This window comes from Symphodus melops (assembly GCF_947650265.1).
Source record: "Symphodus melops genome assembly, chromosome: 16".
Lineage (NCBI taxonomy): Eukaryota > Metazoa > Chordata > Actinopteri > Labriformes > Labridae > Symphodus > Symphodus melops.
In genome coordinates, this window is record NC_136706.1 from 10,696,549 (window position 1) to 10,722,828 (window position 26,280).

Genomic DNA, 26,280 nt, shown 5'->3' on the forward strand with positions numbered 1-26,280 from the left:
AACATTACTGCAGTCTTTTTTGTCTTTTTACCTCTAAGTTCCACAATTCCAGATTCGGTCCACCTGCATTCTTAAGGCCCAAGAATGCTTCAGTCTTGAATTATTATTTAGAGTATGGAGGTTTCTCCGCTGTAAGTTTTGGGACCGACAATCTGGAGCTTCTTTTAAACAGCTGGTGAATGCATCTTGTCTTTTGCAGATGCATCCCTGCAGTCATAAGGTTGTCAAACACAACGCTACGCATGCCTTCTTTGTGAGCTGCTGAACAGTTCCTGCTGACTGACAAACCGACCAACTGCTCGCTCGTGTCATTAAGGATGTTTTACTTCTATCGCTCTCACTTGGTTCTGTTGTTTTTTGCTGCCCTGTGGAGTCTCAGCTCCCCGAGATTGCTCACTGCGTGGCAGGGCATCAGCCGCAACAAGCCCAAGGATCAGCTGGACCCAAATGTGAGAGACTGGGGAGACTACTCAGATCTCCCTCCAGGAATAGAGCAGGGGCTGGGATTGGATGAAGACAAAGAACATGGAGACAACAGAGGAGCTCGAGAACCATCATCGAGCCTGGCGTCGGAGCTGGATTTTCTGGCAGACTTTGCAGGCAAGGCAGAGTTCTGTTGTGCTGATCTTGTTGTCTGTTCTTCTGCTTAAAAGCACCTCTATGCTTCTTTTCCACTGTAGGTAAAAAACGCTTGTGGCTGATAACAGCCCCATCTCACAATGACCACTACCTTCGTATGATGGAGAAACAGCTGGAGGACATGGAGCAGGTACAGATCCTATTAACGTATCTCACGAGGGAGTAACAAAACAGTATTCTTTCTTTCTTCATGTTCTTTTTCTTTCGGTGTTTGTGTTTTTTCTCAGAAAGGGCTGAACTGTCGTCTAGCAGAAAGAGACACATTCATCATCACAATCATCCAGAACGCCATGATGGAAGGTCGCATCCAGAAAACAACTTTCCAAGGTGATGCCACAGTAGAGAGCCTGGATCCTGACACAGTCACCAAACTGCTGCACTATCTGGATCTTACAAACCAGGTATACCAAGTTAACCTCTCCACAGAATACTGACGTTTCTTTACTTTCTCATATTTGCATAGCTATCTTAACTGTTGCCTTGCTACGCCGATTGTTTCAGGAGGAAGGTTTCACCATGCTGGTTCTAAAGAAAAACCTTCGGGTCAGTGAGCGCTTCCCGTATCCAGTCCGTGTGGAGGCCATTTTTGAGCTCATAGATCAGTTCCCCGTGAGAAAGCTGGAGAAGATGACCAGAAAAGGATCCAATTTAAGGTTTCTTAATACCTCAGTATCATGTGCTAAATGAAAATAGAAGAACTTGATTCAGTTGAAAATCAATTGTAATATTTAGCTTTTTATAAGTAAAGTGAGGAAAACTGCAAAACACTGAAGTGGTACAGCATCAATGGTGTGCATTTCTATCGTGATTTTTTTAAACTAATCATGAACTTTAAATGTGAAGTTTTATTTATTTAAAGTTTATTTTAAATAAACAAATGTACTGCCACAAGATAGAAGGTGGGACATGGCATTAGTTGAGATAAAGAAACTAATTTATAAGAGTGTCTTGGCCAAGATAGGAAGCAATATATTAAAAAAGTGGATACAGTTTAGCATTTTGACAACCGCCATCTTTGTTCTTCCAACCCCGAGGTGACCATTAGGACAACTTGGTAGCCACACCCCTAAGGACACCCGAAGGACACTCTGCATTATCAACAATTTTAACTTGAATTCGCCATGAAACGAAACTTTATGAGTATCTAACCGTTGGGTCGTGATGTATTTCCAATTAAAACAAGATAGAACCAATCACAAGATAGAAGGCGGGACATGACGTTGGGATTTATTACATTGAATCGTTGGCTTTGACAAAACTTTTTTAAAGGTCAAAACATTTGTTCACGCCCATGAATGCAAGATGAGGCATCAGACAACTGAAACATATGACAGGAAAAGGAAATACAATTATTGTACTGTGAGTTTTTTCATTTGGAATATAATAGCAAATGAGGTAATACATCAGTCTCCATATGATGGGACTATTTTTGGTAACACTGTGTTGCCACCATGGACATTGATAAGTTTAAAATCAACCCCACATAGGCTTTGTCAACTTCCTATATACAGTCTTTGGGTGAAGTTCAAGTGTAAGTTTAGAATTAAAATTCTATTTGCATGTCTCTATAATTAGAACATTGGTTAATAATGCTGTACAATTAGGATAAGGTGGGGTTTTTGTATGTATTTGTATCTATTGAAAAATACGCACAATTTGGTTGGTTTCAGGTGTAAAACAACTAAAAAGAAGATTGTGTCAAGAAAGAAGATGAAGAAGATGGTGCCGAGTCCTCAGAGGAGAGGAAATGTGACTTCTGTTGTCCCTTTACAAAGACAACTTCCCCTGGACAAAAAAGCAGCCCTGAAAAGCAAAATCCAGGATATACTGAGTGGACGGTCAAGGTTTGTGATCCGCAAAGTGCCTGCTGTGGGATCCAAGAGGGGAAAGGACACAAGCAGTGGTGGAGCCAAATCTAAAGGACAGGAAACAGTTCTCAGCCCTCCATCTGTGTCAAAGAGCAGTGAGGAAGTGAAGAAAAACAGGTGCTCGTCAGCTTTTGTGACATGAAACAGTGTGAACGTTTGATTGATTTCATTGAAACTGCTGAGATTTTTTCTTTCCATCTGGTGTCTTGTGCCTCCTCACCCGACAGAGTTGCTTTTAGTACTGGACGAACATCAAAGTCTTTTTCTTCTCTGCTTCAGGCCAGTCTCCACTGCAGAAGAAGGAAAGAAAAGACAAGGAGGGAAAAACAGTGAAGATGTAAAAGAGCACAATGTAAAGGAAGACACGCAGGAAAAACAAGGCTCCAAGAAAAAGGGCAAAGGGAAGAAAGGGAAAAAAGGAAGAGGGAAGAAGTCCAACAGAGATGCCAGTGAGAAGGATAAAACTTCCCTGAAGGAGTTTCTGGACAGCTTTAAGGGGACGAGAAGATTAATGGTGAGTATTTTCACATTTTTATTTGACTTTTCTCCCAGATCTAAATCAATCAGAACCATCCTATCATGTATTTGCAGTAATTGATCTGTGTGTTTGTTGCACTGGTGGTAGTTGATGTCAACACCCAGTAGAGATGCAACATTGTACCTGCAGCAGAAAGAAGAGAACGAGAAGCGACACTGTGACCTCGCTATCAGGAAGATCACTGTGGCAACTATTGTGGGACAAGGAAAGGAAACCATGCTTTCAGTGCAACACCATCAGCTTGGTAGAATGTGCTTATACACCTATGCCGTTGTATATATTGTTTTTGTTTAATATATTTGCATGCTAATTTGGTTAGCTTTTTATCAGAGGGATTTTCAGTTGGGAATGTTTGCAGATATTTATTTTAAGCACAGCTTCTATTAAAGTAAAGGAAAACATTGCATATATCACGAAAGTGACAAAAGGCAAATATAATGCCTTCATAGTTACAGCAGCAGAGGTTCAGTCACTTTGAAGTTCGACAGCATGAAACTGTGAGTTACTTTCTTTGATTCGTTGCAGCATTCTTTTGATTTTTGTTGCGTTGTTTTGTTTTGTTGTCACTTCAAATTGTTATTTAGAAATTCGTCTGCAACCGTTTTGTGGTGTCTTGCTCTGTGTTTCTGAATAGCAAAACTTAAGAGTCAGCTTCTGACAAGCAGCTGTAATAGCAAACAGCATTCATTGCTATAGCAACTCTGTAATGTGCGAGGGCACTTAAACCATGGGGTTGCTTTGAGCTTTAGGAGACAACAGCTTTTAGTTGGGTGTGATATTTTGTCTGTTATTGTGTTTGCGTTCTCTGCATCTATACACACAAATCTTTCTTGTGTGTTTTAGAGTCTGAGCCTCCACTCAGCGACCAATCAGATCATTTGTCAGATCCAGGGCTGATCTCTCTGTTGAGAACAGAGCTTGGCCTGTCCTCATCTGACCTCTTTTCTATGACCATCACAGACTACGATATAAAAGCTGATGTAAGACTGTCTCCTCCTTTTCTTCCATGTTTAGAGGACTACAAATACACATCATTAGACCTGTTTGGTGAATGTTATATTTGCTTAATTAGCTTTTATCTTTCCCAAGAGAATCTTCGAGGCTCCTCCATCAAGTCCTGCTCTCTTTGAGTACATCGACAACTTTCCCTCGAGGCGTTCAGAAAAAGAGAAGGAAAGGAAAAGTCCTCCAGTCTGTTCAACAGACAAGCAACAGCCTGGAGCTGAAAATGTCCTGCTCAGGTACAAATACAACAACACTGTTAATTTTTTGAATTAGAATCAGAGCCAAAGTAAGACAGGTTACATAATATTATCTGTACGGGCTTATTATCAATACCAACATATAATCTCATGACATTTGGTCTTCAACTGGAGCCAAGAACAAGACCTGCAGGTAGGGTAAAGATGAAAAAAGGTGATTTATTACAGAAGATTGTGACAAAATGCTTTTGCATTCCATAAGCAAGTTTTGAAAACACAGGGAGAGCCACAACAGCAGCAAAGGGAAAAAACACAGTGCACCAAAAAACTAACAAAAAACATTTCAGAAGTTGAACCACCACATCATTTTGTGAGTTGAAAGATTTCATTCTCAAGAAACTCAATATAACCTGTACACCAAGGCAAAACAGCTGAAGTGAACATGGTCAAAACTAGCTACATAGCTGAAGCCACTAACTCAAACCCTGTAAAGCTTTACAGGGTTCGACAGAGATAGCCTCAGCTTGGCTAATACCCTCTAAATGTTATAATTGCTATTAACATTTGAGACAACATTTCTGTCATAAAAAAAATTAGAAAAAAATCAGTTAAGAAGCTAAATCCTGACATTATAATATGTAGCTACCTTAAAGTTCTTAAACTTGTCTGTTTATTGTCAAATCAATTTGTTGGTGTCGTTTTTTCCACGTAGTCCAATATTAATGTGTCTGAACACATCATGGATTCAGGACAGGATAATACTTTGATTGCCTTGATATTAAAACATTTAAACTTGGAACAACATTTGATCTGTTCTTTAGGTTCATGTCTAAGAGGAGACTGCTGTTCATCTCTGCTCCATCTGAGGACGATTACTCCTTCCAACAGCAGCTCTCTGCTCTCAGAGGACAGGAGTGTCACCTGGGTCAGTAACTAACATTTACTGTACATGTACTGAACAGACAGTGTCTGTCTGTCTGTCTGTCTGTCTGTCTGTCTGTCTGTCTGTCTGTCTGTCTGTCTGTCTGTCTGTCTGTCTGCTCTGCACTCCGTGGAAATGTTTGGTTTCCCTTCTATTGTGCCAAAGAGGTGACATGAATTTTGTAGTTCTGCTCTGCTTCACTTTAATTAGCTCAAACTGTGCACTGGTATTGTCATGATGTTGGGTTATGGATTTCAGAAGAACTGCAGAGGTTGCTGCAGCATTTTACAGGAAACATTTACACTAAAAGTAGAAAAGAATTAACATAAACATACAATCTTACATTTATGCTATGTTCCATCTGTCTTTACAGGAACAGATATAATGATGCTTATACTTCTGAGTAAATCTCTAAAGAGTTATCTTTATTACGATATCAAGTTTATTCTTATAGACCTTGTTGCTGCAGAGATATATTTGGGTAAATATAAGTAAGATAAGATAAGTTTGGGTATGAATACATTGAAGAAATAGAAAGGGCTTGGGGTGGAACAGGTCATGGTAACCTCACATATCTGAGCTGAATTCCAAGCTTCCTGACTGATGAAAACGTACACAGACAACTGATACTGAAAAGTCAGAAACACAACAGGCCATATAACGAGTTAAAAATATGACAACCTGTTAGTTCCCATTACCGTTAGCTTTCAGCCGCTTTCATCTGTCGTTAACATTTACGTTTGAGAATCATGGATACGATATTAAAGGCATCAATTGATTCCAGATTATACTGGTCATTTAGAGCCAAATTAAGTGCTGGATCTATCGACACAGTCATAACCTTTCACATCTTCCTTCACTGTTTTTTTCACATTATTTTAATATCCATGCACAACATTAATTATCTTTGCTTGCCAAAAATACACCGTTTACAGTACGGACAGACGCAGGTGGTCAAACATTTATTATATTTTGTAAGTTGGAAATAGATCCAGTAAGTTTTACATCAGGCTTAAAAAATTGCTATAAATAAGCAAATGCAAATACTGGTGCATTTATTATGCACCAGTAAAATAAGTATGTAAACAGCAGCTTATTTGCCTGTGTCTTGTGTTATTTCAAGGTAGCAGCTAGGCTGTAACTCAGTGATAGACACTTAAAAGTCCCATGCTCTTGTACTCTCCATCTTATAATACAAACCACAAATAGACCAGGTACTTTTTGTATGAATTATTTGTTTCATATTCTCAGTTAAAGTAACGAGCCCTTTTGCGTCCTTAGGTATTCGCCACTTTGCCATGTTGAAGCTAACTGGAGTGGGAGACAAAGCATCAGGAACTGTTGAGCTATTTCCCCTAAATGGTGAGTCATAGTGAGATGAGGAAGTCTCGGTGCACTGGAGCTGACTGAAACATGAACTCTGTATTTACCTCCAATTTTCTGTACAGAAACATGGCCGAGCTTGGTTTTTAGGAGATTCGTATTACACTGTGTTGTTCACCTTGTTTTTCATCTTCCAGGTCGCAGTCAGAGTGAAGTTGAGCCGTTAACTCAAGACGCAGTAAACAATGTGAGAGAACAGCTAAAGATCAGTAAAGACTACTTCAGCATGGTGTTTGTAGGAAAAGACAGTGATGTCAAAGCGTGGTTCCCATCACCCATGTGGTCACTGGACAACATCTACGACCTGGTGGACTCCATGGAGCTCCGCCTCCAGGAGGAGAAGCTTCAGAAGAGACTGGGGATCCACTGTCCTGATGACAGAGGAAGAGGAGGAAGTGATGAGAGGCATTATGGAGGTTATGATGAAGAGCCGGACGAGACGTACTTGTATCACCGATCAGAGCAATGATATGAATGTAGGAGGAAGAAGATGCAATTCTTGTGACGAGAGAGCAAATACATGAATATCCACATAAACACATTTTTAAACAAAGGCCTCAAATGCTCACTTTCATGTCTCACAGGATTATTTTATAAAGACGATGCTGGACACCAAATAACAAGCTGGACTTTTATGTTTGCAATAATAATGGCACCCAGAGCAATAATATGAATGATAATACTCAAGCAAATCTTTTTTTTCAATAAATGATGGACTTCTTTTAATATTTGCTGATTGTAAATAATCTCCTTGTAAAATTGTATAATGACAATAAAAGGCATTCTATCCGATTGTAGCATCCATGAAACAATTAAAAAATTCCATCCATTGCCACGTAGACACACATTCAGAGTTTAAAGTAAACAAATAAGTAAATATTAAATATCTTCAGCTGAAATGTGGTGTTGATTAAATTGAAACTGTGCATAAAAGAAAGTCTTTCTTTAACTCAGAGAGTAATCTATGATTTTGTTTTCTTTTTTCTTTTAGATTGGCAGATTTTAGACACCTCAGGGTTATTAAAATAAAAAAGGTATTGTTACTGGACTTGTTGCATGCTGAAGGAGATTTTTCTCTAACAATGCTTTAAATGCAGGATTGATTTTCTGCAATAGCTCCCTGTACCCCAGTTAAAATAATTCTAATTAAAGTATTCAATATGGCTTTGATAATGAAAAGATTGATACTATAATTAGATAAGATATTTGTTTTATTTATTGTTTTATTCTGATCTGCAGAATGTATTAAAACCAAACAGCACATCTTTGTATGAGTACATATGTTTTAGAATATTGCATTGAAAATAAGAAAGCAGCAGTGAATGGGACGGCTCCAAAACAAAAGACAAGTTCACAGAAAGAGAAACTTTTGTCAACGTTTGTTCATTTTTCAAAACTAATTAACAGTGATGAAGAAGTTTGTCACACATCTCAAGCTTTATCTATGATCATCTCTGGAAGAAAAATGCCATACGTTTTTTTTTTTCCTGTGGACATTTGGAACAAAATAAATAATTTACAAAAATAACACTGAATTGTTGTCCAAAGCTGGACCACAGAGTTTAAAGAATACTGAATTTGGAATTAAAAAAAAAAAGATTGACTCAGGGTTGTACAGATGTATTCTGATCCAGTGGATTTGAATGGTGTAGTTTTACAGTCTAAAATCTTTACATGTTATGTTATGCATGTTGGTATGATGGTCCTCCCACAGTGCAAATAAAGGGCAGCCAGGTGAATCAGGTCTCAGATTGTGTCATGTTAAGGAAGATGGATGGTGGAGAAAATTGAGATGAATGCCCTCTTTCCAGTGCATCCTGGGAGAGTCTGCACGCCACAGTCTACTGTACAAAATGAAAGGCCAGTTTATGTACCATCTTGTTTGTCTGATGAAATGTTTTTGGTTATGCTCCTGCCGAATCTGGTCCACAGTCCGAAGTCGAAATGCATGAAACACACCAGAATGCCAGAATCCTAAAGAATTTCCATTAAATCCAGTCAATGTAAAAATGGCCCAACAAGTGTAATCTGAAAGACTTTGGCAATGCACTTACTAATCATCGAGCAAAGCTTTATTTTATGACAAAATACGAGGAAAAACAATGTCATTCCCATCAGCCTCTGCCGCCCTGTAAGAAGGAAATATAAGCATGCAAAAATGAACTTGTAATGTAAAGCTGTAAAGTAAAGTCACCACGCATCGCACAGGCAATAACACAGGACCACACCCACCCACTGCACCATTGCTTCTCCCTGTTACCCTCTGGTCGACAATACAGATCCGTCAGATACAACAGAGTACTATTTAAAAACAGTCTAATCCCCACAGCCATCAACACTCTAAACAATATGTAATCACGAACGGAAATAGATATTTGTATTTTTTCAGAAATGTGTGTTATATGTGTGAGTATGGTGTCTCCCTGCCTGTACAGCTGTGAAAATGAATTTCCCCACGGGGACAATAAAGTAACTAACTAACTAACTATATAGCATCACATTTACAATGTATAAAATGGTTGCTAAGGGACAAAACTCTGCAGTTTTTTCCTTCTGTCCTCCAATGTGTGAGTGAGCATTAGCATTTGAGCACAGAGGGAAACTGCTTGGAGTTAGCCAGGGATAGGCAAATCAAGATCTGAACACACAGATAACAGTGACTGTGACACTCACACAAAACACACACGCCACTGAGAGAGGAAGTTGCTCATGAGTCGGTGTATACATCTCCCCACATACAAAACAGACAGACTCACACGCTCAGCGTTTAGTCACTGAGTCATACACGACCTCGTAGTGCCTTTCTGTCTTTGACAGAAGCAGAAACTCACCTTGATTAACTGAGCACACAATACTCCAACCATTTGGACAAAGCAGTGGGGCCGGGGATTACAATCCTCAACATGGTGAGTACAAACAAAAGGTTTCAAAGATCCCTTTTAAGATTTACAATGTTTGATGTTACTTAAGTTATACAGTACACTGATTTGAAATCTTAAACTGGGAGTTGTTGTTTTTTGTTTTTTTTTCTCTGGAGGTCTTTCGTGTAATTCAATAAAGTATAGATACCATTGGAAATACATTATTACATTTCGTATCCTTTGTTTAAAGTGTAATCATCAGTACTTCTTTGTGCATAACAAATATATATCTATTAAAAAAGTTTTAGATTGCAAATAACTTAAGTGCTTAAAGGACTATAAGTTATCTAAACAAAGCAACGACTTCATTTAAAATGAGTAACATGTTTGATGATTAAGGCCTTAAATTTCTTTCGAAAAAACTGAAAAAGTCACTGTTTGGTTTGTTGTTCTTAGTTTTATCTCAACTACATTGAGCAAGATGACTTCAGCTCTAGTTTTCATCACACTGGAAATAGAAACAACGGTTCCTCTTTACTCTGAGCAGAAGACCGAATTCATTTATGCACCTCTAAAAAGGAATACTGGGTTTGATATATTCTGGTGCTTGATTATAGCCCAGGTACTGGCATTTTGACTTACATTTGCAGTAGCAGGAATACTAGCTAAATAAAATAAACACATCAGTGGATGATATATTTGTGCCCAACATACCGATGCACCAAAGTGACCTTGCACTCAGCAGTAGATTGTAAACAGGACAAACCTTTATCAATGCCGTTTGTCTCCAGTTTCTCCAACAACCCTTGGGCCTAATACAACATTCCAGATATAAAATCCGATGTCTATACTTTTACAATTTTAATGCCTCCTTAACCAAATATGTTTTTTTTGTGATTTGAGAGCAACCAATAACCTCAGCATGACTAAGATGGCCATCGCCATTCAGCACCACAACTTCAGATGTACTAGCTCAGCTATACAGTGGCTGGAAGTGGAGCAGTTTGCAAACAATCAAGAATTTAATCATCTTAAGCTTTTTTGTTTCGTTGATTTACATTAAGGGTGTCAGCAGGGCATAGTTCTCCTTCTCCTAGTTGAACGTATTCGGTGCTTTCCTCAGATGGTAAATTTGTTCTGTGAAGCTACATTTCTTCATTATCGAGCGGGGATTCCGAAAATGTAGGTTTTTTACAAAATTGCAACGGCACAAACATTTAGAGAAGCAGTAATTGCAAACGTCTGTTATTTGGTAATTTTTAGTTTACTGTGGTTAAAAAACAGAAGTGTGAACTTGCCTCTCTTTCTTTACATGTGATTTCTCTTCTGGTATATGTCAGACTTAACACGTATCTTTTTGCAGGATATTACCAACACCATTAAAAGGAACACTGCACCCAAATCACACAATACACAACCTCAAATAGAGTATAGTATAGCTGCTATACTGCTACAGTATAGCTTTTATAGCTTTAAAGAATAGCTGCTTATGGCTTATAATTACTACTTTGAATATATGATATCATCTGTGTTTGTACTTTCAAGCAAAATCATCAACCAGTTTTTGCACGTTTGAGAAATTTTACGAACTTGGTCTATATAAAGACAAGAAAAAATGTCTGGTGTAACATTTTAACAAAGTGGTACCACTTTTCGGATTTAAAATTTTAGCTGTGGAAAGCTTAAAAAAGTAAAAAAAATAAAACAAAATGTAATGTTTTGTAGCATGCAGTAAATCCCTTTGTCTGACACCTATCCTGTGTATCCGGGCTGTAAACAGACGATCTTTTCTTTGGTGATCTTGTTTGCATTTAGGTCATAAAAGACATTTCAGTATTATTTTCCATCTGTTTCATAAACAGTAAAAATCTTTAATCGATCGATTGAGTCCTTAAACGTTCTTTCTGTTCGGCAGCATTGTAAACATTTTTAGGAGAAAGGATTTGAAGACTACAAGAAGACTAAATTTCCCTGCCAGAGACGATGTGTGATATCAGGCTATATAAAAAGGTTCAATTATTCCAGCTTAAGTGACATAATTTTCCTTACTGGCAGCTGCCTTGTTTTCTGTACGTATAACTATTCACCCTTTTATAGCTGCGTGCTACTGTGTAAAACAAAGAATCTCCAGTGCACTGTGGTTTTACTTCCCATTTAGCTCCATTTTGCACATTTGTACTTTCCTCTATACAGCTTCCCTCACTTTTACTGTTCTGCTGTAGGAGCAGCTGTGGCGGTGTGTCCTTATAATTATTATCTCCACCAACAATCTCCCTTCCTGGTTTGCCGTCTCTTGGTCAAACCAGCTTCCAGCTAAAGGGTGTGGCATTTGCTTTGTAAGTCAACAGGGCCACTTTGTGAACCTGTCACTTGACTGATGCCGGATCAAGTCTGCTGTGACAGTGTGAACCAAACATGTAGTCAAACACTCACTAAAGCTCAGATTCAAGTTCAAACCAGGTTTCCTCTTTAATTTCATCAAACGCTCAAAAAAGTACTATTTGTTAACCTGACCATGAAAATGTGTACAAGGTATATTATTCACCAAAGTGTTAATAAAAAACGATAAGGCCAGATAGGACATTTGAAACAGTGGTATGAGAAGCACTAAAGCCTTTACTGTATCTGTCGCCTGCTCACTAGCAAAATGTTTTTACTTGCTTTAAAAGTGCTGTAAATTTAACATATTAGAATTTAATATCAATATTTTAAACATCACAATATTAACATTGTAAGGAGTTTGAGGAATGCATAATTATGCTTCTCTGTTCTCCCTAAGTAGGCCACAGGACCTAAATAAGCGCTTTAATACTATTAAGGTGATAACTTTAATTTGTTAGATGGAGGAAACTCATAAACTGGAATACAGGACTTTTGCTTTCATTAGTGCTGTTGTCTTAGTGCTATTACCCAGAGGTTAAAAATAATCAATAGAACATCATTCTTTCTGTTGAGTACACAGATCTAGGGGAATTCCTTTTTTATGCTGAACTAAAGTGGACACAGTTTTACCTTCCTATGAAATAAAAGAAAAAGAACATACATTACATTATTTCATAACAGTAAACAACAAAGGGATGATGACGCACACACATTCCTCTATGCATAGCGGCCATGTAGGAATTAAGGCGCTTGTCTGGTCACTATACAAGTACTGTAGCCTTAAGTGTCTTTTTCTTAAAGAAACTTTAAGTTTGAGTGTTTTTTTGCGGCCCACATGGACAAAATGCTTACTCTTGTCTATTTGCTGATTGTGTCCTGAATGTGTCATATTTTAAAAGAAAATGCCCTCATACAACTTTCAGCAGGCTAACATAACTCATCTGAAACCAGCCTGGTTTCATAAGTGATGGAAATGAACAATAACTGTGACACTAAGACAAATTCCCTAGCTTATAGTATAGTTTGAGACTCAGGGTCTTAAAGTATGAATTGATGTTAAACTGAGCAAAAAAGTTATGTCATTTATGCACAATTTAACATGACTGAACCACAAACCCTGAAATACCAGACAACCTGAATCTCCTCAGCAGCTGTGTGTAGGTCTTTGAATTTGACATGGTTGGTGAGTGGCTTTCACAAAAAATGTTTTACTCTGTTACCACAGAAAGTGGGAGTTGCATCAACTTGATTAGAAGTGTTAAAACAAGTAAAGGAAAGGCACTGCACCTATTTTATTTAATTCTACTTCTGCTCTGTCCAGCATTTCCTGATCTGTTGTCACACATCTGCATAGCACATGTTAAATCTATATGTCTGGTTTTGAATTCTGGTAATTAACTCTTTTTTTCTGATCTATTCTTCCCACAATACCAAGAGTGACGTAAAGGCCATGATGGCTCGCTTCCAGGCAGGTGGAGCCAGCAATGACGAAACCTCCTCCACAACAATGGCACGTCCGAAACAACCCCTGCACAACACCCTTTCCTCTGGCCCAACCATACCCACAAAGAAACCTGTCCTGGAAAGCCTTTCAAGCAGTGCGATAAATGTTCCTCCCAAACCTCCTTACCTGAAAAGTCCAACTTTGACAAAGACAGACACAGGCGCACATGAACCGAACAAAGCTAAAGCCCTGGCTAGCCGGTTTGGGAGCACCCAGGACGACACCAACACCAACACCAACACCAACAGCAAACCTTTTATTGGTAGTAAACAGCAGGTACCATTTAAAACGTCGATTTCACAGGCCTCTGAAAATAAAGTCACTCCTCAGAAGCCTCCTTTCAACAAGCCTTCCCTCAGCCACACTATGTCTGACTCCAAACCCACCTTTCCTAAACCCTCCTCAGCAGGGGTCTCCAAGCCCAGCTGGCTCAAAGAAGACAACGCTGGTGGTGTAACCAGCTCCACACCACCCAAACTGCCTTTACAGCAAAAACCGGGCAGCAGCATTGGAAAGTTACGGCAGCAAAATGAAGAGACCTTGGGAACCAACGTGGACCCAGCAAATAAACGTCCTGCTCCACCGAGCTCTACTTTTAAGCCCACCTCCAACTTCAGGAATGCTCAGAACATGTTTAACAAGGAGAAGACTGACCCATCGGATGGTGACGTGAAAATTGATGGAGCCAAGAAGCCACCCCTTGCTGTCAATAACTCCACCCCACCTCCCAAACCACCAGCTAGTAAGAAACCCAGCATTAAGAAGCCATCTCAGACCTCACTTCAGACAACCAGAGTTAACGGTGATGCTACTTCAGGTCCAAAGCGTAACCCCCTCCCCAACAGCTTAGCTTTGGGTCCTGCTCCTGCAAAGCCTAACCGACCCCCCAAAGTCAACCTGGAGAACTTTAAAAGAGGTGCTGATGCCCTGGATGATGGTAAGTTAGAGTGTGTGTTACTGCTTTGTTTATTTAAAAGAGATGCCTTAATACAGGGTCAAAGTTCTCATATATACTCATTTTACACAGGTTTAAATACGTCTCAGAAGTCTCTGAAACATGTCTGTGAAGTTTCTTGGCAAAAAAACGTTGATCCTGTATTTTAGCATGTCTTTAAAACACTCAATTTCAGCCCTGCTCAGAGCCTTGTTCGACCACACACCTCTGGAAGAGCTTGGGTGGTGTAGACTTTCTTGCACTATGCCCTATCTTTATGGTGAGAAGGCAGGGGAGGGGTTACTGCCCTTTGTGATGTCACAAAGAAAAGTCTCCAAATGGCCTGTTTGAGCAACCCTCGCAAACTTTGCAAAAATAAAAAAAAATAAAAATTATCTTATCTTATCTTTTCTAAAAAATACAGTATATTATCACACTTTTAGTCACATGAAGCAGAGATTTCCTGATTTTTCTTTGCAGGAAGTAAAAAGCTTGCATTTAACCTTTTATAAAGATATGTCCGTAAAGTTTGGGTTTTTAATTTTAACGATATGAACTCATGATCAAGATCTTGGATATGCAATTTGTTTGGCAAATTTTTCTGTCTTTGGTGCAAAAATGTGCTTATTTATCAAACACAACAACTTTTTCTAAATATAATAAAAAGGAAGTAAAATGGTGAAGAGAATAATGGTTAAAATGATACACCTCTCTTTCTTGCTTATTGAATAGAACATGTGACTTACTTACAAACAGCTGACAAAAAGTGTGGGAGTTTAAGAAGAGAACGTCTGACACTTCACTGGGCCACACATGGGGCCCTGCAGGCAAGAACATTTAGACTATTTCTGGCTGCATTTACACCATTTGTTTTTCATTTTGTATGATATGTATGAGTTTGTTCCTCTGCTTGCTATTTCCCATGTGAACAACCCAAAAAAAAACCAGCACAAACTTTTAGATGAGCCAGGAGCTCATCAGGTGAAATGCAACCATTCAGGGTAAATGTGCAGGCCTTGTCAAAGTCTGAAAAACAAGTGGGTTTCTCTCTGAAACTATTTGGTCTACTTTGTGTGAAAGCGTTTTAGAGGTGTGAAAAGGGTTGCTTCACATGTAAGTGTGGTCACAGTGACGTGTGCAATTTGTTGTCTTCAGTTGAAAAGTTTACTTGGAGTTATCTGATCAAACAGACAACAACTTCCCCTTGTAAAATAAGTCCTCTTTTCATACTGTTGAAACAGGACCTGTCCTGAATATGGTTTTTGTACAAAGTTATAGTGCAATAGTGCAATTTACGAATGAGGCTCTGTACATTTGTTCAGAACCTTAGATGAAAGATTAAATAAAAACACTCTTGGTTCCTCTTTTTCCCCGGGACAAGTTCCCTGACCAGTTTCTCCTTTCTCTCACCCCCCCAACCCCCATCGCTCTGACAGCTGAGTCGGTTTTACCAAATGGGGAAGTAAGTTCCAGCAAACAGGGAGAGTTTCAAGTGAGAGGCTCTGTTTATAGACCAAAAGCTGGTCTGATTTTACTGCCATTTAAGGGAAAAAATTAGGTGAAAATGAACAGAAACTTTATGTAACTGTTTTGATGTTGACACATATATTGGTTAGTTGCACTTTTTTTTTGTAAATCTGTAAATTCTACATTGTGTGAATAGTTCTTAGCATTTTAAATTTTGGTTCCAATGCTTTGTGCACTTCCGTGGACACGATATTTATTTTTATTTTCCAAGGAAAAAAATGTGAACATAAACTGGTGTAAGGTGTAGATTTTATTGAAGACGTATTGTTTGTTGTATTGATAGTACAGTACTTGAGCACAACTTTGAGGTAATTACTAACGTTTATCCACTGAGTGTACTTTACTGCCCGTCAGAGGTGCTAATACACTGATACTAATACCCTTTGTTTTTTATGCAAAAAAACCCTAAAAATTGCATAAAACAAATTTTTACACAAAAAACAAACAAATGATGTGCATTCAATATACAGCTCTATTAAATGAAAAATCTACAGTATAAATGTTAAAATAAGCTCACCCTTTACCAACTTCAACAGTCAGAAGATGCTCACATTGTCATGCATCCCTGATAATAAACAACACAACAACAGGATACATCATGAATCATTCGTCTCCACAATGCTCCCTTTTTCGTCACTTTAACTGTTTTTCTTTTAAGTCTTTGTTGTACGATTTCAAATTCAGGACTTTAATTTGTCAGAATATTTGGATGTTATTTCATTTTTTTAGGGCACAGCAATGTCTCATGTGCAATAAGTGTTCACTTTATTGGGAGTGAGAAAATTGTCAATTAATTTATATATACAGTAAGCCCTTATATATGTGCATATATATTTGATGACAGAGCATGTCTGCTTGTATTGACATTCCACATTTTTACTTCTACCAGGTCCTGGTACTTTTAAGAAACCCTTCATCCCGATCTCTCACCCTAGTAACAATAGCAACCATGTGACCCCAACTCAACCTCCACAACCTGCGGTTCCTAGTCTGCCTCCACGTCATCCTGGAACCATGTAAGTCAATCATTCATGACAAACACCCTTACAAATGAATCAATAGATATTTGAATTTTTGAAAAAAAAGCTACTCCAATAAACTAACACCCTGACTTTAACTTTCAGGGCCCAGCAAGAGGACTTCTATGATGATGTTGATGAATTCAGCCCTCCCCCTCCTCCTCTACCACCATCTACAGGTTCACTATTTGATCAAATGCAAAGTTTCAAAGCAGCCACATGGCTTTTTCAAATGTGTTTAGCAAAGGAAGACACACTACAGTACGAGTATTTTATGTTGAAGCTTGTTCCACATCTTATTTTTAGAGGACACGCAGAACAGAAACTATGTCAGTTATCACCTCTAAACAGTACACGGCCATTTTCGTGTATGACCGTGTACTCATTTGTTTCCTTCTCTAATGTTCATGCTTTTGCCAAAACTGTAATTTTGTTATCAATAGTTTAGCTTGGGTGATATAGTACTATTCTATGAGTAAGAATGTTGTAGCTATTACAAAAAGATCATTATGTTCTTGTAATGTTCATTTCTTATGTCTCTTTAGGCCATCCAAGTCAGAGGGCAAAGGTGAGGCATGCTGAAATACTCTCACTCATATACAATAAATCCACATTTCAATCTTGCTGCGGTACATGTGCAGAGTTGAACACACACACACACACACACACACACACACACACACACACACACACACACACACACACACACACACACACACACACACACACACACACACACACACACACACACACACACACACACACACACACACACACACACACACATACAAGTCCATTAACAATCAAATCTTTATCCATGATCACTGATTTTATTCACATCTTCTGTGGCCCAGGTGGAAAGTGATGATGATGATGGAGAGATGTATGAGGATCTTGATGAACGATGGTAAAGTCATTCTTCCTCAACTCTTCACTTTAAGCCTTGACTTTAAATGTCGTGGCCCTGTCTTTAAATGCAGTCCACCCTACTCACGTTTAAAATGTGAGCAGGGTGGACTGGTCGAATTGCTTCTTTCCATACATCTGTGCAAATTGAGGTCACAGGTCAGCTACATTCATATCAGCCATTACCAACACTACTCTCTGGTGGTTGTTTAAGGACACTACAAGAGATCGTTCACGCATGAAGGGTGTACTTTTAGTAACAGAAATGGGAAGGAAGAGAAAATTATGCTTTTTAGCTTGCTGAGTGATTCAACACTGGCATCGACCAAATTTAAAGCTGAAACAGCTTTTCAGAGGAAATCAGCTTCTTGCTGCACCAGTTAACAATCATAAGGTATATTTATTTATGTTCAATTATAATGATTGAAGAAAACTTGTACTTTGGCTAAGATATTTAGACATTAATCCTCAAAATCAGTTACATTTTTATGCTGGTGTTTTGTCTTTTTTTTTCAACCCATTCTTAAAATAGTAATACTTGATTTTGCAGTCTGTCTAATGCTACCTCTGGTGTACTCTATCTTTATATATATAAAAAAGGGAAGCAACTGAACAGAAACAAGAAAAGCTAAAAGAGAAAGAGGAGAAAGAGGAGAAAAAACGTCTGGAGGCTGAGAGGAAAGAGCAGAAGGAGCGTGAGAAGAAGGAACAAGACGTGAGAAAGAAATTCAAAGTAAGAAAATAAAATGAAACTACCAACTGAAGCTGTCATAAAACTTTAAAGGAACATCTTGAAATACATTGCTAAGAGGTATAGATGACAAGATCAAAACTTGTGTCATGTCTGTGTGGATTCCTTTAACTGAAGTACTTGAAGCATGTGACAACAGCGGCTTTTTAAGGGAAGTTATGTCAGCCAAAACATTCTGTCACGTTAAAAACAAGAACTCTTATTTAAATGTACAACAAGCTGTTTACCACGATTTCAAAGCGTAGCTGAGCTAAGCTACGCTAAATGCCCACTGGCTCAAACTTCCTTTGGTAGCCTATTCATTTCTCACATAAGACTAGGTAATAAAGAGGAAAAAAATTTTATTTCCTTTGTACACAACAACCTGTTACACTTTTACATTCTGCGTAAAATCCATAATATGTTGCCATACCTAATGTATTAACTTTGTCTGCTCTTGATGTCATTGACTCTGTTTACGGGTTCTTGTTTGTGTGTTAGTTGGTTGGTCCCCTGGAAGTGATTCAACGAGGGAAAGCCTGTGTGGATTGTCGGGGCAGCAAGACCGACCTGGCTCTGAAGCAGGGAGACAGTCTGGACATCATCCGGGTCCAGGGCAACCCAGAAGGGAAATGGTTGGGTCGGACACATGATGGATCCAGTAAGTTCAACATTTAAGTCCCATCTGTAAATACAAAACAACAAAATGTTGTTGTTTTTTTGTACATATTCTTATTTTTCATTTCTAAGTACACAAACATGCAGCAAATTACACTAGTCATAATTAGATAAAGACAAATCAGTGTTTCACGTTCCTCTTCATTTCTAACAGTTGGTTATGTAAAAACAACTTCAGTGGAAATTGACTTTAACACTCTGAAGAATCACCAAGCTCAGCAGGCCTACGACCCAGAGGTTTATGATGACATCGATGTCGCTCCTCCTGACAACAGGTACCAAGAATGTTGACCGTTGTTCTGCGGTACACATTACACATCCTACTGTTTGTCTGTCAGATTTAGAGATTTGGTTAGAATGGTTTGTAATTTGGATATCTTTTACCTAAGAAGGAAATTGATAAATCTATTTCCTAAATGTTAAAAAGTAAAAACTGACATTTTTGCATTTTATATTTTATATTACTTCATGTAACTCTACCTATGCATCACAACATTGTTTTCTCAAATCTTTTTTCTCTGTAGTGGGCTCAAAGGACCAGGAGGTATGCTCCACATCTTACAGAATAAGATTGATTTCATTATAAACAGCTACAATCTTATATTCAGATCAGATGGATGTTCGACTGAGATTTAACAAGTCACTTATTACAAAATTGTTTTTCTTATGTCCTGTAGTTGTCCTACCCCCGCTACCAGGAGAAGGAGGAGAAATATATGACGATGTTGTTGATCCAAACCTGGAAGTCAGGTGAGAAAAGTTTTATTTAATGTGTGCTCTACACATTCAAAGCCTGTGTGTTTCATGTGCTTCAACTCAGCTTTAAAAACAAATATTTAAAAACTTGATGCAGAAGGAGAGATGGTAAGGTTTTAACCCTCAGTTGGCTCTCTAGTCCCCTGGATCCCAGGTCTTCTACGAAGCCTGGAGGCTTCCTGCGGATGTTCGAGAGGAGTATGCGCGCTGTCAGCACTAAAGTGTAAAATACACTCTGTAGTAAGACTGATCACAGATCTACTGCCACTGTTTTAATCCCTGATTACTGTTCTTTTTTTTTTTTTACTCGCTTTTTTGAATCCCGTTTTTTTTCCCCTCAGTTTTAACCCCTCTTTCTAAAAATCACTGCAGGATTTGAAATGACAAATTCTGATCTAAGTGTAGTTCTTGTGATTACATCAATGCAGATATGTAAACTGTGATTTTACTAATGTTCTTAAGTAATTTGCATACTTGTAATTAATGCATAACTGTTAATCACAAATCAGGACATTCTCTGCTAACGCCATCAAAAAGCACATTTAACAATACTAATAATAATATGATATTTCACTTCATACACTTCATTAATCATTTTGGCTACTTACAGTGTTTAATCAATAACTGTCTTCTATTAATAACACTGTTGTGATATAAATGATGCCATTTTTTTATATTTTTTCTTCTGTTGTGCCAGAGTGCCTCCACCCAGCCAGTTCACTGCAGACGCGAACGCAGGTATCACTCACTCTCAATACACTTACATGGATGGATAATACATGAAAATCAATGTATAAATGTGCGGATTTCAAAAATTACAATTTGTCAAGTGTTTCATTGAATTCATTGTAATCCTACACAATGAACACAATGTTACTCAATTCAATACACACAAACGGTTTTGCTGCTGCAGCGTCAGCAGGTCTGATATGAACAGAGATTTATGTTGGCGACTGCAAGTACATTTCAGATTTTTAAATTTGTCATCGATCCCTATTAATTTTGCATCTTTTTTTGCTTGTTTTCCTTTCATGGAATAGAATCTTTGATCCATTATATCTGATTTATTTAATATTGTACCACTCAAAACCTGAAGAATTGTTTTTCTAAGAAATGTTTTTACAGCTCTAAATTAATATACAAAAGGTCCGCATTCAAGCTTAATTGGTTAAAATACAATGTCCCCATTGAGTCTCTTTATGTCCTTTATAGCTAATAATCAAGTTGATAAACCTAGTCAAATTTATGTGTACCCTTATGAATTCATTTTAATGAGTCTGACAGTTCGCCTTCATTTTGTGATCCCAGATCAGCACGGCGCAGCAATTGACGATGACATATACGATGACGTTGACTCACAAAACGCGCCTCCCCTTCCTCCAATCAGCAGGTACGATGATATCAGTACTACAATAAAATGATCATACAATAATTCAGTCATTTTCACATACATGGTTTAAACTGTCTGAACTTTATATTGCTTCTACCCATTTTGCTTTGAAGCCTTCCAACCCTTAAAAGCAAACGACAGACTGAAGATCTGGACTCAAAGAAGCAGAAAAAGTTTGAAAAAGAGGAAAAGGACTTTAGGAAGAAGTTTAAAGTATGTTTCTCCATTATGTGTTTTGTGCATGTATATCGAACCTCTCACTGTAACCATGATCGCACTAAAACTGGACATTTGTAACATAATATCTCAAGTGCGAAAAACTGTTGCTGTATAATTGAATTACTAAATCTATAACAATTAAAAAAAAAAAAAAGATTCAATCCAAGACCATTCAAATATTGCCTGTTATGGTCTGAGTAATGTAATGGGGTCAACTGTGTAAATTAAAAATGTATTATTCGGCTATTTGATTTGTTTTTCAGTATGAAGGGGAGATCCAGGTGTTATACCAGGTGGACATTATCTCAACATTGAACAATAAGAAGTGGGGCGGGAAAGACCTCCAGGTCAAAGCAGGAGAGAAACTGGACGTCATAGTTAAAGCTGTGGACAACAAACTGATCTGTCGTAATGAGGACGGCAAGTGTGAGTATTCGTTGCTCGTTATGGATCATTCAAATATGAACTCAGTGTCCTTTAGATCATTTGTAGCACAAAACGAATTTGTTTGTTTGCGTTTTACAGTTGGTTATGTTTCGACCAGCCACATCGCTATGGAGTAAGTAGATACAGCCACACATTCATACATACACTGTCTAAGAATTAGAGCCTTCTTCATATTTGACAACTGATTGTTTCCTTCTTGTTTACAGTGATGGAGATATCTATGATGATATTGGAGATGGTATGTTTTTTGGGCAATTTGCCATAATTGTATGAAAATATATATCTCAACTATTCACTCAATGGAACTTTATGACTATCGTAAAACTAACACAGGGCGTTATTTACTCCAGTCTATAAAATGACCCTGCCTTTATTAGGGACAGACATCAGTACCAGATGGCCGCTAATCATTTTCAAACAACACTGGTGAACAGCAAAGATGTACTATATTGATATACTGATAAAACTAATTAAATTACAAATCAGGAATTTGTTTAAGCTTTTTCACAGAGTGTTCTGCTGCGCCGCTGGTACACATCCCAGCATTATTCTGTGTTTCTTGGAAAGAGGTTTTAGTTCTTTTTTTTTTTTTATGACATACATATCCTCCTTATGTTTGATCCACAAACTATTTCAACACTAAACGCACATGGTCTTTGATTGAGACCTGCCTTTATTTGTCAAAACATGCAGCAACACCAGGCCAAAGAGGCATTAGAAATAACAATTTCTTTCTTTCTTTTCAGATTGCATCTATGACAACGACTAAATAACCATCCTGCACCACATTTATTGTTGCTCCGTGAAATGTTCACGTTATTTATTTTGTCAGTTGGCGATTAACATTTGGAGCTAATTATGGTTAGAATGATAATTAGATTGTATGGCTATTGTAAATGATTACTTCATATTTTCTTTATCTAAATTTAAATGTCCGGATAAATAGGACTGTTGGGTGTCATTCAGAGATCTAGATTGGGGCTAGTTTGATTTCAATGTCATCTTTTCATATTGCAAAATAAACTTTGTCAAGATATTTTATGAGTAGTTATTTTATCTGCAACATCTCAACATAGTCAACCTATTCAATATTCAGCAGTATTTGCAAATGGTCCCTGTTTTTACAACATTTACAAACTCAACAGCGCTTTATGTAAATTTATTGCAATTGCATTTATTGTGTTCTACAGTTTGAATATCGCCATATATTTAAATCAGATATGTTAACATTATTTGTTTTGGTACTTATTTCTGTTTATTTTATTTATATATTTTTTATACATTAAATGTCTGATCCTGGTTTTCCTGGTCTCAAGTTTCAGCTCCCAGCTGTATGTGTGCAAGTAGCAACACAGTAACATCAAGTGGCATTATTAAGGAATTACAAGAGACATTGCTTTACAATCAGATCTGAATTTGCAGTATAACCTTCAATTTTAACTCAGGTTACAAACTACATCACTGATGTAAAGAGCTGGAATTTCTGATTAACTCAGACATTTATTCATCAACAGAAAAATCACAATTTGTAACAAATTGTTTAAAATGAGCAGGCATTCATATGTAAATAAATTACATAATTTAAAATGTTCTACTTCTCCATGTCTTTCTTGTGTTTTATTTGATTGTTTAATTATGGAAGCCCATCTCCGCCACTGATGATGAAAAAAAAAAGATCCTGTTAGTCAATATAATAACTCAGTATCTCAATATAAAGACTTAGTATCTATATTGAGATACAAAGTCATGAGATACTAAGTCATTATATTGAGATACTATGTCAATATATTGAGATACTAAGTCAATATATTGAGATACTTAGTCATTAGACTGAGATACTAAGTCATACAATTGAGATACCAAGTCATTATATTGAGAAACCAAGTCATTATAAGTCATTATAATGAGATACGTCATTATATTGAGATACTATGTCATTATATTGAGGTACGAAGTCATTATATTGAGATAATGAGCTATTATATTGAGATACTAAGTCATGAAATACTAAGTCAATATATTGAGATACTAAGTTATTATACTGAGATGCTAAGTCATTATAAGTCATTATATTGAGATATTAAGCCATTATATTGAGATACTTAGTCATTACATTGACTTATTGAATCTTTTTTACTTACTTAATTACTAATACTACTAATTACTAATATAATATATAACAAATAACTTAATCTTCCATTACTAATGTTTACACAGAAACTATGGATTAAGATACATTTCTTAGTTGCAGCTAAAACTGTTTTCACAAAACAGCTTCAAGTGAGATTGTGTTGCTCTTCGAGATGTTTAAATTTAGTTTTTTCCTCCAATGTCAAGAAAACTTTAAACGTCACTTCCGCCGTCACCGGATCTGACGTACTCTCCTCACCATGGTTCCTCCTGTCGCAGTTTCGCCGCTCATCAAGGTAATAACCATAACACGAAGTATTTACGCAAAAGTTATTGTGGTTGTGATTTGTATACACAATGAAAATGAACATTTTTAAAGAAGTACATTTCTTGTGAAGTAATTGGCAAACAGGGCTTTGTATTTGTTTTTCTCGTAGCATGTTAGCTAATGTTTGTTCTCAATGTCATTGGGAGACTTATCGTCACAGGTGAACATTACTCTGCATGGTACCTGTTAACTCTAACATTTGACATGCTTTGAAGTTGTGATAATAATAATCATTATTTATCAAATAGCCAGATTAATTTCAGTTTGACATGTTATCTGAGAAGTAGCACGCTTGTTAACATAGAAACAGACTGGACTTTGTCCTTATCACGGCTAACTGAGCTCTGCACGTGTCTTGTTATTATAAAAGACTGATGCTAGTAAGCTCAGCTGAGATCACATCATGGTAACGAGAGAACAGAAGATGGTGCTTATCTGTCTGGTGGAATTTAATTAAATGATATTAACTCACTGCTAACAGAAACATTGCTTCAAAGATAACCTTGCACACTTTACTTTTGAAGATTGTTTTTCTTTGGTTCAAGTGTTGACAAGTTTGCTTCACCTTTCTTTCAGACGGCCCGGTGGTCTGCCCTGCTGGTCGGCGTCTTCTATGGCAAGCAGAGGTTTGGTAAGTTCGTGTCTGCGCATGCGCCAGATAAATACTTTTATTAATTTCCAATCTTTCATTGTACAGTGAAACCAATAAAAACACATCACTTTGTTTGTTTTGTCTATAAATTAGCATTCAGTCTGCGTGTATATATTTTTAAATACATTTTATTGTTGTTCTGGACCTTTACATAAATGTAATGGTATCAGCTTTTTTATTGTGTAGACTTTAGTTTGTTTACTTATTATATTCTGCTACTTTGCTGCACATTTGGACATCAAAACTTAATGAACACTGTAGTCACATTACTTATCTTACAAAATTAGAAGTACTTAAAAGCCCACCTTTTTTTCATCTTTCACATGGACCCTCACTTGTCAGAAATGTTGACTGTATTTATTTCTGTTTAGACTACCTAAAGCCCATTGCTGAGGAGGAGAGAAGGGTTGAGGAAGCAGAAAAGAAGGTCAGAGAGGAGCAAGAGCGAATCTACAAACAGCTTTCCGAAGGTGAACCCTCTGAATTGATCAAACACAGCTTCAACTTTAAAAAGGCAACACACATGCTGTCGACATCTCCACATCGATGTTTTATTCACCATTTTGTTTTTGTTTTTGTCTTTGCAGCAAACTCTGAAAGCATCCTGAAATGAACAATCACTGGACCGTTCTCAATATGTTCCAGATTTAATAAAAATAAAATTATTTTATATGTAAAAATATAAGTGTTCTTTTGTCTTTGTTTCTGTTGAGTTAAAAATAACATGGAACTAGACCAGCACATATGATCTCATTCATAAGACCTGCTTCACTTTTTCAAGCTAAGTCTAGTTTGTGATGTCTATTCTAATGCAACAATGGCACAAACTACAATAAGTGCCGTAGTGTGTTTGAACGTTTGTGTGCACGTGTGTTGTGCGTCTGTCCTTCAGTAAGAGATGAGCCTGAGGCAAGAGCATGGTTTAATCCTGGCCTAGTTTAGCAGAAATCCCAGGATTAGGGTCAGGTACCAGTAGTAGAAAGTGCAGTGTGGACAGAAGTGTTCCTGGGTACTCGTGTGTTGTTATATTGGATCCCTTGTTATGAACTCAAGATTACCATAATGATACACAGTACACAATACAGAGCTGTTATTTGCGAGGGCTAGATGCCTCCATGTAGAGTCAAAAAGTGTTCTCTTGCAACATGTGACCTACCATGACTTATTAAAGTGTGTGTTTTGACTGTTAAACATTCTGAATAGTGAGTAAACAATACGAATCATATATACAGCATCACACGAAAATAAAGCACTCGGCTACCTCC

The 26,280-nt window shown here is 37.5% G+C and overlaps 3 protein-coding genes and 1 long non-coding RNA gene across 5 annotated transcripts; 3 read left to right on the forward strand and 1 right to left on the reverse strand.

The window, feature by feature from the left end:
* Positions 1-8,016, forward strand: ccdc80l2 (coiled-coil domain containing 80 like 2). Its single transcript, XM_079364835.1, has 12 exons — positions 1-600; positions 681-769; positions 867-1,040; positions 1,141-1,292; positions 2,310-2,624; positions 2,787-3,021; positions 3,133-3,289; positions 3,889-4,025; positions 4,135-4,286; positions 5,069-5,172; positions 6,451-6,531; positions 6,690-8,016. Exons 1-12 carry the CDS (start codon positions 318-320, stop codon positions 7,019-7,021), a joined length of 2,211 nt encoding a protein of 736 aa, XP_079220961.1. The 5' UTR covers positions 1-317; the 3' UTR covers positions 7,022-8,016.
* Positions 8,017-9,122: 1,106 nt separating this feature from the next.
* On the forward strand, positions 9,123-22,941 carry fyb1b (FYN binding protein 1 b). 2 transcript variants are annotated; one of them, XM_079364833.1, is made up of 19 exons: positions 9,123-9,458; positions 13,231-14,236; positions 16,650-16,776; positions 16,885-16,958; positions 17,325-17,347; positions 17,634-17,686; positions 18,286-18,418; positions 18,917-19,076; positions 19,248-19,368; positions 19,618-19,637; positions 19,771-19,843; positions 19,989-20,072; positions 20,547-20,587; positions 21,158-21,239; positions 21,353-21,452; positions 21,722-21,884; positions 21,984-22,017; positions 22,112-22,143; positions 22,652-22,941. In XM_079364833.1, exons 1-19 carry the CDS (start codon positions 9,456-9,458, stop codon positions 22,672-22,674), a joined length of 2,352 nt encoding a protein of 783 aa, XP_079220959.1. In that variant the 5' UTR covers positions 9,123-9,455; the 3' UTR covers positions 22,675-22,941. The 2 variants fall into 2 exon arrangements, with proteins under 2 accessions (XP_079220959.1, XP_079220960.1); XM_079364834.1 differs by lacking the exon at positions 19,989-20,072.
* Positions 22,942-23,062: 121 nt separating this feature from the next.
* On the reverse strand, positions 23,063-23,476 carry LOC306837242. Its single transcript, XR_013780896.1, has 2 exons — positions 23,265-23,476; positions 23,063-23,201 (listed from the first exon to the last, which is right to left on the reverse strand). It is a non-coding gene; the product is annotated as an uncharacterized lncRNA (long non-coding RNA).
* A 747-nt stretch (positions 23,477-24,223) lies between these two features.
* On the forward strand, positions 24,224-25,700 carry atp5mea (ATP synthase membrane subunit ea). The gene is made up of 4 exons (XM_079364840.1): positions 24,224-24,331; positions 24,940-24,994; positions 25,387-25,485; positions 25,603-25,700. Exons 1-4 carry the CDS (start codon positions 24,296-24,298, stop codon positions 25,626-25,628), a joined length of 216 nt encoding a protein of 71 aa, XP_079220966.1. The 5' UTR covers positions 24,224-24,295; the 3' UTR covers positions 25,629-25,700.
* Positions 25,701-26,280: the final 580 nt, after the last annotated feature.

Excerpts from the sequence above, each read along its gene's own strand:
- ccdc80l2 (XM_079364835.1), top strand. The coding sequence starts at position 318 with ATGTTTTACTTCTATCGCTCTCACTTGGTTCTGTTGTTTTTTGCTGCC. Across the intron at positions 601-680 it reads TTTTCTGGCAGACTTTGCAG|GTAAAAAACGCTTGTGGCTG; the intron begins GCAAGGCAGAGT and ends TTTCCACTGTAG. Across the intron at positions 3,290-3,888 it reads AGTGCAACACCATCAGCTTG|AGTCTGAGCCTCCACTCAGC; the intron begins GTAGAATGTGCT and ends TGTGTGTTTTAG.
- atp5mea (XM_079364840.1), top strand. The coding sequence starts at position 24,296 with ATGGTTCCTCCTGTCGCAGTTTCGCCGCTCATCAAG. Across the intron at positions 24,332-24,939 it reads CAGTTTCGCCGCTCATCAAG|ACGGCCCGGTGGTCTGCCCT; the intron begins GTAATAACCATA and ends CCTTTCTTTCAG. Across the intron at positions 24,995-25,386 it reads CTATGGCAAGCAGAGGTTTG|ACTACCTAAAGCCCATTGCT; the intron begins GTAAGTTCGTGT and ends ATTTCTGTTTAG.
- fyb1b (XM_079364833.1), top strand. Across the intron at positions 20,588-21,157 it reads CACTGCAGACGCGAACGCAG|ATCAGCACGGCGCAGCAATT; the intron begins GTATCACTCACT and ends TTGTGATCCCAG. Across the intron at positions 21,240-21,352 it reads CCCCTTCCTCCAATCAGCAG|CCTTCCAACCCTTAAAAGCA; the intron begins GTACGATGATAT and ends TTTGCTTTGAAG.